The sequence below is a fragment of the Podarcis muralis genome, chromosome 5, assembly GCF_964188315.1.
Source record: "Podarcis muralis chromosome 5, rPodMur119.hap1.1, whole genome shotgun sequence".
Taxonomy (NCBI): Eukaryota; Metazoa; Chordata; class Lepidosauria; order Squamata; family Lacertidae; genus Podarcis; species Podarcis muralis.
The window spans coordinates 8,913,873-8,931,111 of NC_135659.1; the positions used below are offsets into that span (position 1 = coordinate 8,913,873).

At 45.1% G+C, this 17,239-nt stretch overlaps 1 protein-coding gene across 2 annotated transcripts in view; it reads left to right on the plus strand.

Moving 5' to 3' along the window:
* LHX4 (LIM homeobox 4) overlaps window positions 1-16,399 on the plus strand; it is a 91,466-nt gene extending 75,067 nt beyond the window's left edge. For both annotated transcript variants that reach the window (XM_077928268.1, XM_077928267.1), the window contains exons 3-6: window positions 3,264-3,466; window positions 7,692-7,846; window positions 9,825-9,996; window positions 14,045-16,399. In XM_077928268.1, the coding sequence (XP_077784394.1) occupies window positions 3,264-3,466; window positions 7,692-7,846; window positions 9,825-9,996; window positions 14,045-14,439 (925 nt within the window). In that variant the 3' untranslated portion in view covers window positions 14,440-16,399. The remainder of the gene's footprint in view (window positions 1-3,263; window positions 3,467-7,691; window positions 7,847-9,824; window positions 9,997-14,044) is intronic.
* Window positions 16,400-17,239: the final 840 nt, after the last annotated feature.

Sequence of the window (17,239 nt, forward strand, 5' to 3'; positions counted from 1 at the left end):
CCAAAAAAGGTCCCCGATTAAAAGAAGAAATACAATGGGTGGAATTCAAATGGGTTGCGCTCTTCCAGTCATTCCAACTGAACAAGCATTTCAGCTGATCAACCAGAATGATCCCACGTCTCCTTTATTCTCCCTCCATGCTGTTCCCTCTTTATTTTGGGGGATGCATTTTCCTTTTTGGAACAACACATAAGTGTCCAGGCCCCTGCTGTCTGCCGCTTACAGAAGTTGACAAAATGCCAGTGCTGATGACGCTCTCTCGTGTATGAAGCCCCTCCATGCAGAAAACCCTGGGGCAATTGCCCCCAGTACCCGTCCCTTGCAAAGCCCCTGGGTTCTAAGGATTGGGTGTACAACTGGGGTGGAAGGAACCGATGTCCTATTTCCAGTTATAAAATCAAGACCAGCATGCTGACTAGAAGGCTTGTGGTGGAAGCTGTTTAAAGAAAAGGCAAAGATGGGAATAGAGGGCAGCAAGGTCAGAAGGAGAAGTAGTATGAATACAAAGAGAGCCCAAATGTCAATGAATGAGGGCTGATCTAAACACCCCAGGTCAATTGTTTTTCATTGTATTGCGAGGACATCCATTCATGCTGCAAAACAATACAATATTATTTTCAGCCAAAGGTGGTTATCATGGAGAAAGCCTGGAGATTTATTTACCTCTACTCTCCCATTTCTATGTTGTTATTGTTGTAGGACAGTAGCCTGCAGGTGTGCATAAATTGCAAAAGATAGCGAGTAAATGTTTTTTGCTACTAACCAGAACTCACGTGTCGACGTTTAGAAAAACCGAGAGGTGAATTTCTGCAAGTGGCTTTTATGCTCTTTCCTGCATTTGCAGATTGATTAGCTGCAGTTTAGGTTTGGGAAGGTAGGCCATAAAATCAAGTGGCTGCATGGCTGAACTGTGATGCTATGACTCTGCTTTTCCGGCACTTAAAATAAATGTGGCTCCTTAATGTTGCCTTAATGTGACTTTATGGGTATATGCTGTCCCAGAATATAGGAGCACAGTCTCTTTCTCTCTCTCTGCGATGCAGAGGACACTGGAAACTGAATGCAAGCTACAAATCAGGCAGACGGGAACACCTGCATTTCTTGGGACCCAGCAGCTGCATGTGGAGGAGCGGGGAAGCAAACCCGGTTCACCAGATTACTAGTCTACCGCTCTTAACCACTGCACCACACTGGCTCTCAAAGCTCCCTCCGGCACCCCTCCCCTGCTTCCCAGAGTTTTTTAGGGAGGACAGTGCTGCCGACGGGGCTGGAGGAGGCGGGCAGCGGCTGGAGGGCGGCTCCTCTGGCGGGGAAGAGGCAGAGGCTGGACGTGGCACCTCCTGGCTCAACTGGCCACTTCGTGCCACGGTGGCCATGGCAGACGGAGGCTCTGGGCACAGTGCTGCTTTGGCGCAGGCGGGCGAGGGTGGCGAGTTGATGCTGGGAGGTGCTGCGTCCAGCCTCTGCCTCTTCCCTGGTGCCCTCCAGAACTTGGCGCCACTAGCCTCTATGGATAAGATGCCCCTGCCTGCCGGTTGGAGTACAAATCTGCTGCTGGTAAACATTGCAATGCACCGAATGTGTTGCTGTTACTTGCTAGAGCAGTTTGTGCACCCTCAACTTTCTTGCAACTTTGTGGAGCGCAGAAGAGACCCCACAATTCACAGATGGCATCCTTGAATTCCAAGGGCATAAACATCTACTGCACAGGATTGGGACTCTGCCGATTATGTTCACATTGTCATGCTGGCATGCTGTGGCTGCACTCCCTCCTGAGACTGTTATCTGTCTTGGGCACGGATTCATAGCACAGCTTTTAACACTGCCTTATAGACCATTAGGGCCCCACTCACATGCAGGGGGACAATATCTCACCCAGGATGCGTTTCCTTCCTCCCTTTCCCCTACGCAGCAGGTGTGCTGTGCTCAGTATTATTGGCGCATGCAAGACCCCATCATTCTAAATTAATTCTGTATTCATCATCCCAGCTATAATTTATTTATTTAGCCGTAATTAATTTAGACTTAATGTGGATGAAATATGTACTGTCCTCGCGGGGGCAACTGCACGGCCCACATAGGCTTTAGTTAAAAGGACCATTAAGACCAACCCTTCCTGCGATCCATTAGGCCAGTCTCTCTGCAGTGAAGAAGATTAAGCCCTGCTGTGTGAAATGTCATGCATAATTGGGTCGATTGCTGCTTTAAACTCTGCCCCTTCGTCCACATCCCTTTCTCTTCATTTTGAGTACTTCTCTTCTTCAGAAGATCTCTTGGCCTCCCTTGCTCAGAACAGTGACTCACTCCATCCTGGTTTTCTGCCGCAGGCAGAGCTGTGTACATCCCACCCTTAAAATAAAAATTGGTGCCCAGGTAATCCATACTCTGTACGACCAAGAAAAGCTGCATGCATTGTGTCAATCTACATTGCCTTTTTAAACCTAATTTATTCTAGTTTTGCTGGTCCTTGGAAGGGGCAAATACCTATACAGGGCCCTGAAACCCTGCCTTCTACTTCTCAAAAGTGGATATAGGAATGGCTCTGGCTTCTGAGATTTCAGCAGGCATTACCCATACACTCTAGGCTAGTTCTCAAGAGCATAGCTGTCAACTTACAGATTTGAAAATAAGGGGCCAGCAGCCTCGAAAATAAGGGATCAGCAGCCAAAATAAGGGATTTGCAGAGCACAGGTGGGTTCAACTTCTGAGCCCCTCCGAGCCAAAGGCAGAAAGCCCAGCCAGCAGCCAAACGAAGCCTCAAGCAGTGGTTCGCACAGTGCAGCAACCCAGCAAAGGGGATGCAGCAAGGAAAACCACCGTCACCTCTACACTGGGAAGCGCTGAGCAAAGGCGAGTCCCCAGCCAACACGGCCAATTTGATTGGCACAAGGCATGCAAGCTCCACCCCCCAGTCATTCTTAGACTCCTTATTGGGTGAGCAACGCAGCCAAGCAACACAGTTGGAGCCTCCCTTCTCCCTGGCCAGCAGGGAGGGAGGGAGAGGAGCTGCTTCCTTTGAAACCCGGGAAATTTAAGGGACATCATCAATAAGGGACAGCAGCGGGACACGGCGCTGGAATAAGGGACTTTCCCGCCAAATAAGGGACGGTTGGCAGCTATGCTCAAGAGTCATATGAGCAAAAAATTGTGTTCAGCTGGAATCTGTGCCTAATGCTACTTTCTGTGCTTTTTTTTTCTGCACCAAGTACAGTATATATATTGCTCTGGTTATAGGCATAGTCTTTTTTTGTTCTCCTCTGCAGGCGTTTTGGTACGAAATGTACAGCGTGCCAGCAGGGGATTCCACCCACGCAGGTGGTCAGGAAAGCCCAGGACTTCGTCTATCACCTGCACTGCTTTGCCTGCATCATCTGCAATCGCCAACTGGCCACAGGTGACGAGTTCTACCTCATGGAAGACGGACGCCTGGTGTGCAAGGAAGACTATGAGACGGCCAAGCAGAACGGTAGGGATTCAGCAAACATGCCAGGCATTCCTCTGTGGCAAGATACAGTTGCTTCTGGATAAACAGACAGGAGAGCTTGTGTGAATTAGGGAAAAAATTGGTTCTTTTTATTTCAGGTTAACATCAGTGGTGGCCAGGGTGGGGGGCAGGTGCAGGAAGGGCAAAGGATATTTCTAGGTTGGCAAGGTATGAAAGAAAATTATGTTAATGACAGGAGTCTAGCAGTGGGGGGCAAGCTCCTTATTGGGGGGGGGCACTTGCCCCTCTTTTCTCCTATGGCACCACCTAGTGTTAGCATTAAGTACATGTGAGCAGGAAAGGTGGCAAACCTGTTTATGGGAAATGACAATTGGAATTTGTTTGCAAGGCAGGAACTGAACCCTCTGGGAACCTGGGGTCCAATCCTGGCACATGGACACACATACAGGACATCAGTTCTGGCCAGTCTCATTTGCAAGTGTGCCGTGAATGGAATTGAAACCAAATGCCGGTAGCACACTAGGGTGTACACCCTGTACCGTGGGGTGGCTTGCCTGAGCTGGGGAATGGAGAGTCGTGCCATGAGCGGTGGGCTCTCCTGCTCTTCTCCAATCGTGTCACCCCTCCTGCTGCCTTGGGCCACTTGATGTTGTTGCCCGAACGCTGCAGGCTGGCTCCTTCTGCTGTCCAAGGTCTGGCGCAAAGCGCCGCTGCGTTCCAGCTCAAAACTCCATACTCCAGACACAAGGCCTGGCCTTGTTTCTTGGGGAGATTTCTATGTCTCAGGAAAGGAGGAATGCCTTGGATGAACAGTGTTAAGAGACAGCAAGGGCATGGCCAGGTGGCAGCTAAGCCTGGAAGCCGAACTTTGCAGTTTGTAGCTTTCCCATTTGAATGATGTACCTGCTTCCCTTGGATTTCAAGGGCTGCCCTACTGAAACCATGTCTTCTTCATTTTCTCGTGATTTAATGTACCTCACCAAATCTCCTTCTGAAGTTCTGTGCGCACGGAACTTCTTTTTCCTTATCGTAGAAAGAGTTCCAATAGATTGGCATATTAATTCCCAAGCGAACACACATCCCAGTGGAATGGACAGTATTACCTGAAAAAATACAGGTGCAGGGAACTGGGAAAAGGCAGCCAGAACCTGCCCATTTCACTAGGCATGAACAACGGCCTGGCTCTGTCCTGCCACCCTAGGATCTCCACCTCTTTTCCAACACATTGTTTTCTCTCTTGCTGTTAGCCTCCCCAGCCCGAATCTCTTTGCATAACATCATCCTTGGCACATCCTCAGCTTTGGCAAAATGGCTGTACCAGGGTACATGGAAGCACGGAGCAGGGCCTATGCAGATTTGGTGGTGAAGGAAGAGGGAAAGTGGAGGTTAAAACCATATGAACAAGTAAAGGAATATGTCTATGATTGGTTGCACTACCGTCAAATAAATGAAATGTTTAAAAAGGAAGAGAAAGAAAAAGGCTATAAAGAAAAAGATTCAAAATTCCAAACAGAAATTGTGAACAATGACTGCAAAATAATTTCGAAAATGTACAAAATTTTATTGGAATGGCATACAATGGACGAGGAAGTAAAAGTAGTTATGATTCAGTGGGCCAAAGACTTAGGTTACAATATAGATTTGGATGATTGGCAAAAAATATGGAATGAAAATCTGAAGTTTACGGCATGTGTTACATTAAAAGAAAATACAATGAAGATGGTATACAGGTGGTATATGACACCAGCAAAATTAGCAAAAATGTACAAAATTTCTAATACGTGTTGGAGATGCAGGGAGAAAGAAGGAACATTTATGCATATGTGGTGGGATTGCAGGAAAGTAAGGGGGTTCTGGGAGATGATACATAATGAGCTAAAGAAAATGCTAAAATATAGCTTTGTTAAGAAACCAGAAACCTTCCTGCTGGGGATAACAAGAATGGATATAAGTAGGAGAGACTGTAAACTATTCCAGTATGCAATCACCGCAGCAAGGACATTGTTAGCTCAAAGGTGGAAACAAGAAGAGGTTCCGAATCTAGAAGAATGGAGGACAAAATTAACAGACTACGCAGAACTGGACAAATTAACCGGAAAAATCAGATATCAAAAAGACCATAGATTTTTTGAGGACTGGGGGAAATTTACGGAGTATTTGGAAAACACATGTGAGGAGGGTACAACGCTAGTGTGTTTTAAAGAAGCTTTGTGAAAATATAAGGAAATATGACCAGTAGGTAAATAAGAATAGAAATATATAATACAATGGAAATATTGAAACAAAGGAATGTGAAGATAAGATTTGTACTACGAATGATTGTCAGAGAAGTTGTGGGAGGTCCAAATAAGACAAATTTTGTGATATGTAAATGGATATGTTTGGTGTTTTTAATGGAAAACCTTAATAAAAACTATTAAAAAAAAAAAAAGGAAGCACGGAGCAGGGGCAGGTCTTGAGCATCTAATTGTTCAGTTCCTCCCGCAAGCTCCCGGAACTGGGCCAAATATTTGGTCCCCCCACAAATGTATCTCCAGAAAGAATCTTATATTCCCAGGGGATTGATGAGCAACAGAGGGATGCATGCCATCTATTTTCTGTTTAAGATGCTCTGCATGAAGGAACATCAAGAGCCAAAAGCAACCCCCCAGGCTCAGCTCTGCTTGAGGCAACAGAGTTGTATCTTACACAGCAGCTTAATCTGGCCCTTAACCCAAAGAGTCTCCCATTTTTCATCCCGAGGTCTAAAATGCCAATATTTACTGTAGGTGAAAAACCCAGAATTGGGGGTGGGTTGAGGCAAGCGAGACAGAAAGAGGCTATAGATCACCAAACACTAATGAATCCACAGAGACTGCCAAACAGTGCCTGACTGAAATTAAAACTGAACTGGTCTTTAATGGATTTCATGTTGACAAGCCCTGACTTCTCATTAATTAAGGACTCTATTTTGACCTAATCAATTTAGCTAGGGTGATGCAATGCCTATTTGTGCTAAGGGGATTGGTTTGGGGGGCAGGGCTAAGAGATCAGAGATTGAATATTGCTCAATTTCTATTATTGACTCAGCGTTATCGATGGCTACAGTGTCATAAAGTTTTGCAGCCCAAGTAGCTGCAAAGAGAGGAGGAATTCCAAGGCGTGGACCAAACAGGATGGCTAAACTGTCTATATATGAAGGAAGGGGAGATGTGTTTCTATAGCAATACATTTTGTTATCAGAGTAGGTAGGACACTTCTGTGGAGCATTTTTGAATTTGTGGCTTTGGCAGTTATGCTTCTTCCAGAATATGCACTCTGTCCTTCAAGAAAAGAAAACAGCTACAGTGGTGCCTCGCAAGATGAAATTAATTCGTTCCACGAGTTTTGTCGTCTTGCGATTTTTTTCGTCTTGCGAAGCATGGTGTCGGGAAAGTTTTGGAAAAGCTTCAAAAATCACCGAAGTCTTCAAAAACCTCAAAAAAGGCTACCACACCGTGTGCTATGAGTTGCTCCTCGAAGTCAAGTCGCAACTGTATTAACGGTGTTAAGAAAAAGGAAACAAACTTGCAAGACGTTTCTGTCTTGCGAAGCAAGCCCATAGGGAAAATCGTCTTGCGAAGCAACTCAAAAAACCAAAAACCCTTTCGTCTTGCGAGTTTTTGTCTTGCGAGGCATTTGTCTTGCGAGGTACCACTGTACTGTTAGAATGGCTGCTATATTGTGAGAGTTCAGAAATAAAACAGGCACGTTTTACCCATTTCAGCCTGGCAACTTCAACCTGAGAGTATACTCACACTAGCATTTTTATTGCTGATCTGATGATAGGGGCTGTTGCTGCTCTCCTTGAAATTCATAGGCAATTATCTGAGACTAAATCAGATCTGGGAGTCTGTTTATACATTTGTTTTAACTGCAGAAAATTGCACGTGCTACTGCTTGCAGATCCAACTGACAGTGAGATCCATGATTTCCAGTTGAAGTGTTACTTAACTATAGAATCAAAAGCACGAGACAATTAGATGAGAACAAACAAGGTCTGGGTTCTCTTGTGTGCTTCTGCAAGCTGTGCAATCAAATGGCTCTAAATTGCCACTCAACAGCGTCAACCTACTGTTAAAAGGACAGTGCAGGCTGGTTTAACCTTGTTCTCATTCCTGAGACAGCTTCCACTTTCAAAACTCACAGCACACATATACCTATATTCTGCCTAAGCTTCTGTTTCATGCCCTGTGTGCCAAAATAAAAGGAAACTGTTCTGTTACAGACGACTCAGAAGCTGGAGCTAAGAGGCCTCGAACCACCATCACAGCCAAACAGTTGGAAACATTAAAAAATGCCTATAAAAACTCCCCCAAACCAGCGAGGCATGTGCGGGAGCAGCTGTCTTCTGAAACTGGATTGGACATGCGGGTTGTACAGGTGAGCCAAATGGCACAATGCAGATGCTGTCCTCAACTAAGTAATGGATTGATCTACAGCATTAATTACTTGCCATTAATTACTTGCCAGGTGGCATTAGCTGAGCTCATGCAGGAGAGGTTTGTGTGTGCAAGAAGGAGGCAGCAGAAGTCCCTTTACCTGTGGGTTAAAATTCCACGATCCTGCACTTCATGGGGTTGATAAAGCATATCTGGAGGCTGCTATGGACCTCAGATGCAGAAACAGAATGAAAGGAATGTATAGAATTTGGGGGCTTTTATAAAGATCTGTTGTGGAAGAAGGAATATCAGCTGTTGCAGCTTGTCAAGCAGGGTGGGGAAATTTGCAAATCCCTCACCTTCACGATCTGGTTCCTTTTACTAACCCCTCTTTTTCATCTGGTCACGTTCAGAGAAGGTGCAGAAAGCAGCACCCATTCAAACATATGCAGAGGTAGATTTTGGACGTGACATTAATTGCAAGGCTGGTGAATCCTCCGATGGTTTGACACAACAATAAACCCTCTTAGATCTTTAGGGATGCCAAAAGCAGCTCCAAGGCTTTCCTCCTAGCCGTATCAATTGAGCGTGTGTAAGGCTTGTATTAGGGACGCGTTGCTTGGTCCCAGCGCCTGCCAACCTAGCAGTTCGAAAGCACCCCCAGGTGCAAGTAGATAAATAGGGACCGCTTACTGGCGGGAAGGTAAACGGTGTTTCCGTGTGCTGCGCTGGTGCAGGCTCGCCAGAGCAGCGATGTCACGCTGGCCACGTGACCCTGAAGTGTCTCCGGACAGCGCTGGCCCCGAGCCTCTTGAGTGAGATGGGCACACAACCCCAGAGTCTGTCAAGACTGGCCCGTACGGGCAGGGGTACCTTTACCTTTCCTAAGGCTTGTATTGTCATGGAGCTCCTCATCAGGTAAACTAGGAGCTGCCTCTGTTTGTGCCACACTGCACTGTGGATTGTCTGGTTTGGCAGGAATGCTTTTTATCTATGAAATTTCTTTTATGCCCTTCAAGGATCACAGGGTTGGTTTACAACACAAAAGCTCAAAAGTACAGAGTAATACACAGAAACAATAACCCCAGATATTAATCTGCCTTGGGGGTTTTTTTTTTGGGGGGGGGGGGAGTTGCTACAATGTCATTAATAATGGCAATAATTTACACTGGGAAACTATTTTATCTTTTTACTCTTTTTTTTGCAAACCACCCAGAGGTTTTATTACAAAAGAAACACAACTGTATATAAACTTGTGAAATAAATATTATCCCAATGCAGATAATATTTTTGGGATGCAGAAAGTGAAGCTGAGAAAGTCACATAATCGTGGCTGTAACAGAGGGAAGAAAACAGATGCATGGCCACCAGTGGCGTAGTGTGGGGGGTGCAGGGGGGCCGGCCGCACTGGGCGCAACATCTGGGGGGCGTGCGCTCGCACTCGCAGCTCTCTGCCCCTACTAAAATCCACGGGTTAGGGGGCGCAAATTACTTGCCTTGCCCCGGGTGCTGACAACCCACGCTACGCCACTGATGGCCACTTCCATCTCTGCTGCAAGAAGCTAGGCTTCTCTCCCTCCAGCAGCCATTGCATCTGACTGCTGCAAAATGGAGAGATCAGCTAACTCTTCTGAACTTTTCCACCTATTGGTCACCACACCAGATGACCATGGAACTAAGAACTTGTGTCTGAGTTTGCTTGCTTCTTCCTCCCTCTTACACCATTTTCATTTTGTTCGTCCTGTCCGTCTTTCTGTCGTTATCAGTATGCAACTCTGGAAGCCTTTTCTTTGGCTTTAGGGTAGAAGTGCTACAAATAACAAAAGAAATCAATGTATCTAAGGTAGAATTAGGGCTTGAATTCAGATGCAGGAGATCAAATTGCTGCTCTCTGTCCACTGAACCACACTAGAGTTCTCTGCTTGGATGGACTCTCACCAATGCTTATCTTTTCCCTCCTTTATCTTCTACGGCTCCAGGTCTGGTTTCAAAACAGAAGAGCCAAAGAGAAACGTCTGAAGAAAGATGCTGGGCGTCACCGCTGGGGCCAGTTCTACAAGAGCGTTAAGAGGAATCGAGGAGGCAGCAAACATGAAAAGGAGAGCTCTGCAGAGGACTGTGGGGTTAGTGATAGTGAGCTGAGCTTCAGAGGTAGGCATGGGGGAGAGCAGAGACTGGGGGAAGGCTTAGGGCTATCGTCCACAGGACAACGCAAACTCGCTCTACAAGGCAGACTGAGCCACAGGCTCATATGCCTGTGCCTGAAGTTGCCCTTGCTCAGGGATGGAGAACTTTTTTCAGACTGAGGGCAACCTTCTGCGTGCTGGTGGTGGGCAGGGCAAGAGAAAAAAGCAAGCCATAGGGCAGCGGTTCTCAACCTGTGGGTCCCCAGATGTTGTTGGACTACAACTCCCATCATCCCTGAGCTCTGGCCTTGCTAGCTATGAGTGATGGGAGTTGTAGTTCAACAACATCTGTAGACCCACAGGTTGAGAAAGGCTGCCATAGGGTTTCTCTACATATAAACGCTTCCATCCATTTATGTAAGAGGCATTATCGATTTCAAGGATAGTATATACCCAGACAAAATTGCCTGGAGGGAAGCAGAGAGCCAATGCGAGTCCTGGAGGACTGCAGTCAGACACCAGTCCTGAGGTTCCCCACACTTGTTTTAGTCTATGTTGGCTACAAAAGCAGTGGTATGAAGGCGGCTTGGGATTTCCCCTCTTCGATGTAGAATCTCCCATACAGAAGCACTGTACACTGGCCACCCAAAGGAATGGGTTGTGTGGGAGGTATGCCTATCTAGGCATATGCCCCAGTCCAAATGCAACATTCAACATGCAGTGGAGAGGGCAGCAAATCCAACCTTTGCTTTCATGCCCTCACTGTGTGCAGGCTGCCCAATTCAAACGACAAACTGAACCTCTGAATTGTTTGATATAATGAAGCTCTCCGATGGAAGTTGAATTTGCTGTTTGTTTTTGTCACAATTCCCGCCCCCCCCAACCAAAACAACCAGTTTGCTATATGCATAGTATTTGACTTGACTGCAGAATGGCTGGGTAAATCGTCCCTTAGGCGACCACATTTCCAATTTTGGTGAGTAAACTTGGAGCCTCTGGTATCACCATTGGATTTTTAGTATCAAACAGATATAAAGTCCAGTACCCAGAGGGAATTATTAGTGGGCGTTGCAAGGCAGAGAAGGCCCTACATGTGGCAGTGGGACCTGCAAAATGGCGCCGTGTGGAGTGCTCCTGTGGTGTAGTGGTTAAGAGCGGTGGACTCGTAATCTGGGGAACCGGGTTCGCGCCTCCGCTCCTCCACATGCAGCTGCTGGGTGACCTTGGGCCAGTCACACTTCTCTGAAGTCTCTCAGCCCCACTCACCTCACAGAGTGTTTGTTGTGGGGGAGGAAGGGAAAGGAGAACGTTAGCCGCTTTGAGACTCCTGAAGGGGAGTGAATGGCGGGATATCAAATCCAAACTCTTCTTCCTGTTCAGGATTGAATGGGTAGCATGTGACTCACATTTCTGTGCTGACATCCCATGAGATAACACTTCTCATTGGCTTTTCACAGGGATTCTTCTCGCATTAAAAGCACCTGTGTTCTTAACAGGATTCAAAATCATTAGCCAAAACAGGTTGGAAACAAAACATGCTTCCCTCTCTTAAGAATGCATGAACATTAGCTCAGAAGGCAACTGTCTGGAAAGCTAATTTACAGCCTCCTCATAAGCTAAATTCCACAGGCATTTCTATTGTACAGCTTGTAAATTTATTATACATTTGAGTTTTCTTGTATGCTGCTTAAGTGTCCTCCCCTCAAAATTAAGCTGTTTAGAAATGGACTTAAATAATAAAATAAGTTATTGAGTTGCTCCAGTCCACAGTTTAAAATCCTGCCAAGCAGCTGTTGGGTGGTGTAGTGGAGGACTGAATCAGTGCTTCACTGCAAAACTGCAGTCTTGAAATGGCTCATTCAACCCCAAACTATTGGATCAGTGAGGAAACTGCCTGCACAGTCCATTTAGAAACCTACTTTTGCACTTGTATGGCCCTGAGCTAGACCGAGGGTATGTTGAGAATTGCAGCCTGAATTACCTGCTTCAAACATCTCATCCCCATTATTTAAGGCTAAAGATGATTTTTTTAAAATATAAAAAATAACCATCAACAAGAAGTGTAACCAATAATAAAAAGAGGAAAAAAGAAGAGCGAGACCAACGCACCAAGTAACACATATTTTTACCCTCTTATTATAAAAGCGTTTCCATACTGCCATTATCATAAAATCTAAGGGTTGTATACAACAATAATTCATAAAAGCACCATTCAAACCATACAGTTGGTAATTAAAGAGGCAGGCTAATCCTAATGATAAATAAATAGCAGCTGCAAAGGCATGTCGGCATAAAAAAGGGCTTGAAAAGATGCTTGAAAGTCAACAAGGAGGCTCGCTGTTTCATCTCTGCTGGAAAAGTGTTCCACAGCATGAGACTGACTAAATGCCTCAGGTCTCTTAAACATAACAAGCAGCGCTTTTCCAGATGATCTCAGTGATTGAGCCAGGATATAAGGAGTCCTGAAGATATCAGGGACCCAAGTTGATCTGGGCTTTGTGCATTGCCATGAGAATCTGGAACCTTGCCCGGAAGCATTTGAAGACTGAAATCTTATACTGTTACCTGGGAGTAAACCCCAATGAATTGAATGGGACTTATTTCTTGGTACACACAAATTGAACTTTGCTGTATTAAAATCTGGCAGAATAAAGAGATATTCACAGATGTGCAGCTCCATATAAACTTGATTGCCTTTACTAAAGCCAGATCCAATTTAATTAAACCTTCTCCCTGTTTTAAGGTTTGGAATTTTTCCTTCCTTTTAAATGTGTAGAAAGGTGTCTCTGTGTGCACATGGAATGGCCTTCAGCTGGCACAATGGGACTTCACCTTCCTCTTCTTCCCCGCAAATCTCCTCCAGAGAGTTGGGGACCCTTTGGAACAGATCTGGGGGTGTGCATTTCCCATAAGTCTGCTTGTGAAACGTTGGATACCACTGAAAGTTTTGTGTGGTGTTCTGTGTGCATTTTTTATGTGGTGCTGTGCACCTTCATTAAAACAGTGATGCCACAAGATGGGTCTGTTCAGTTGTGGCTGATGAAAAGGTAGAATCTTAAAAATAAGCACCAGCTGAAAAACTAAGCCCCTGTAAGTCCCACTGATGACAATGGCGGGGTGTGTGTGTTTAGCCTAGGCTTAACTCTGCCACTGAAATAAACTGGACTTAAGCACTTTATGTTTGGCTGACTAATGCCCTTAAATACACAATGATATGTGCTGAATCAGCAAGTGACCAGAAGTAAGTTGATAAGAGATTAACCAAGTAGTCAAATAATAATAAGATGTGAGAAAGAAATGGTGGTTGAAAAATAAGTCAAAATAGTAAATGTATTTTTTAAAAACAACGACCATTTCCCACACAGGTACAATAGGGCTTTTTTGTTACAGTTTGGCTTTTGATGCCAGTATAGACCTTTCAATGACACTGACGAATTTTGCAATGTAAATATCTCTGAGAATTTCAGAACTACTGTTTGTCAGAGCATTGAAAACATGTCAGTCTTTCATCATCTGCACTGCTTTGGTTAGTCTTTTCCAGAAATGGGCACTGGAGCATGTATGAGGCTTCTCAGTCTTTGGATTGGCAGAACCTCATAACTGCCACAAGAAGAAGAAAGGGAAATCAGTTAATGTAGGTCTACAGCCAGTTGGAATGCGGTTGATCCTGTCTCAGCGATGGAAAAGATACTTAAGCCATGATGCGGCAGAATTGTACTTGAATAAGCCCTAAAAATAAGGTCACAAAAGTTACTAGCGTGTGGCAACATTTACTAGTCAGCTAGGTGCCCTGCCGGTGGGTTTCTATGCTGTCCCAGGGAAGGTCCCTCCCCTGCCAGGCTAGTAACTTTTTTACAATTCTGTCGCCTACAGCTACCAGACAGGTGGTTAGATACAAGGCTAGTTTAAATCCATGGGCATCAATGGTCTTAAGAACAGTTGGCTGTCTTGGATGGGACTGCAATTGGATAGATTACCAGCGTTCTTCTTTCTTCCTTTCATGGCAAATGTATGCAGTGACCCTTATTATTACTGCTGCACTTAAAATGCTGTTTTCCTTGCTTTGTTTACAGAAGACCAAATCCTCTCAGAGCTTGGCCACAACAACAGAATTTATAACAATGCTGGTGAGGTGGCTAGTGGACAGCTAATGAACGGTACTTTCTCAATGGATGGGACTGGACAATCGTATCAGGACTTGAGGGATGGAAGCCCCTACGGAATCCCACAGTCTCCCGCTTCCATATCATCCCTTCCATCACACACTCCGTTGCTAAATGGCTTGGATTACACAATGGACAATAATTTAGGAATAATGGCACATGGAGGGCAGGGGGTGAGTCAGACACTCAGAGCTATGGCTGGAGGCCCAACCTCTGATATCTCTACTGGAAGCAGCGTTGGTTATCCAGACTTTCCAACAAGCCCAGCCTCTTGGCTTGATGAAATGGATCATCCTCCTTTTTAAAATTTCGCGCTCCCGTCAATTTTGCCATATCCCCACTTGCTCTCTGGGGCCTGAAAGCATACTTAAAAAAACAAAAAACCACCCACTGAGGGACGGCAACCAGACTTCAAGGATCACAGGCGTGCCATTCCGAGAACATTTCCATTATTTTAGAATGGGAATCCACTATTTGTTTCCTGTAGAGCTGAAAGAAAACATGGTATTAAGATATATATTTGCTTTTTGTCTGAAAGAGTGGGACATAGGAGGCACTGCTCCTGAACAGAGCACATTGGTGTGTATAGTATTTGTATGACTTTAGGGGTGCCAGCTGTAGTAAATAAGAGTTTACGGACTCTTTCCATAGAGCTCTGCTGTTGAGTGCAACACTAGCACATGTTGAAATGACTAAACATTTTGGCCTTTGGCAGCTCCACATCAGCTCTCATGTGGCATGGCCACTGTCCTCATTTGCTCACCTCTAGTCAACCAATGGAAATGCAATATTGCTAAATCCAGACTTGACTGCTGAAGGGATGGAAAGTTCTTGGGAGATTGCAATTCCCCCCTTCCCCACCCCTTCTGTGTTTTCTTCCTCCCCCAGTCCTGCAGCTTCACATTGACTTGGCTGTTTCGGTATATCTTTGCCTTATGCAGGATAAATGGTGGGGCAGCCACAGCTGGTTTTACTTCCTACCTATATTGCAGCCTTTAAGCATTTGCAGTTCGCAGCATCACAGGGGATTTTGCTGCCTTTTCCTCTCTTTTCCCAGCCTCTATACCAACTGGCAAGGCACACTACCCAAAACAAAGCAGATACAATTTTATCTCCTACATTTCAAACCCTTCCCAGCCACCAAGCCAGGCCTGTCCTGTTTTCGGCTAGGGGAGATTAGGTACCATTGTGATCAATTGGACAACGTGCTGCAGAGGAGCTGAGAGGAAAAACTGATTTTGCATAGACTAGAAAAACCTACACCACAGGTGGGTCACGGGGTGATTACAGCAGTTATTTTCTTGACTTGCTGGGATCACTGGTTATAACCACTGCAAGAGCAGTACCTTTTACCTTGGGACACTTTCCCTCTCATGAAAAGAACAACAAAATATCTCTCCACAATGCACAATTTTACTGGACTTGTAGTCCGCATCAACTATGTGAGCATGCAAGGGTCCAGCATGGGCAAAAAGTCCGCTGTAGGCCTTTAACTCCACTACTCCAAGGCTGCAATCTGCATACAAGTCAAGCACAAGGCATATTTCGTCTGATCAGAAATGAAAAAAGGAGTCTTAGTTTATAGGAAATTGGATTACAAAGAATTTGGCAATGCCTATAATCTAGTGCAAAGTCCTATGCTGTCTCATTATTTCAGTACATGTTATAATATGGCACCATGCTAAATGACACATTTTTATTGCCATTGCTATGCTGCTACCGGTTTTTGAGGAGACAAACCTTTAGAAGATTTAAAGCTGTTCAGAATTCACCCGCCAAAGAAAGCTTCATAGCAGGGGTAGGAAACCTGTGGCCCTCCACCTATGGTGTTTATCAGCCCCAGCCAGAAGAGCCAGTGGCTAGGAATGGGAGCTGTCCAACAACCATCTCTGGAGTGCATGGGATCCTTGCCCCTGCTTTCTAGGGTGGGAAGACTATGAAAAGACCGAGAAAGAAAAATAACATGACAATCATATGGTGGAAGACATTAGCCAGAAACCAGATGTGTCAAGAGGGTTTCATAGACTATCTGAGATCAGAGTTGTTTAACTTTTCACTGAAGCAGTTCTGTGAACAATCTGAACTTTCTTAGAGACTCATACACATTCCAAGCCTGCCTCACATACCTCAGTACTGCATTGCCCTTAGAACTACTATAGTCTTATAACCCACCTCAATTATTTGAGAATCACAGAAAGCTTCTCTTAACGGTGTCTTCTATAAATTGGTTACTGTTTGCAGACATAGCTCATGGAAGAACTATGCATTTCCAGACAATATCTTGCTATATTCACTGAGTAAAAGGAGCAAGGTCACATGAGTGTAACAAGAAGCTGAGAACTGGCCCATGCATAGGTGCTCAATATGTGATTACTTTTTTGTGAATGAGCAGTCACAGATCACACAGGTAGATCAGTTTTAGCACCTCAAGCACAACGATTGCCAATGAGGTTACACGCACAAGCGTACCAGTCTTACACGTGCAAACTCTCAATATTCTGTCCCTGAACCAACAGGGCGGTAGCCAACTATGTCATACCCTGAGTAGACCCACTGAAATATTAGCAATGGCTACAACCCATAGAATTGTAGAGTTGGAAGAGACCACAAGTGTCATCTAGTCCAACCCCATGAAATGCAGGATTCTTTTTGGCCAACATGGGACTCAAACCCACAACTCTGGAGATTATGAGTCTCGTGCTCTACTGACTGAGCTATCACACAGTCAAAGCCTAAAAAGAAGCTTTCACTTGCTCTTGTGGGGTTTGGGGGCCTATTTTGAAATCACACGAGAATGGGACAAGACACAGTAAAATGCTAAAGAAACACAGCAGCTTCTCGACCCAAATACATGCTGCCTTTCACTGTGTGAAAGTATGTACGTTTCTCCCTTGGAGAGATTATAGCTGTTAAGGGGGAAAGTGCATATGTAAAGTTTTTACTTCCATGGCAAAAGCTTCCAACATGTTATTGCGAAAAATATAAACAGAACTGAATTAGGCAAGGGGTTTCTGCTGACTTCCATAGCTGCCATTCTATAATCAAAACAATCTAATGAAATAAGATCCCGCAATGTATCTGTTGAAAGTCTCCAGATTAATACTG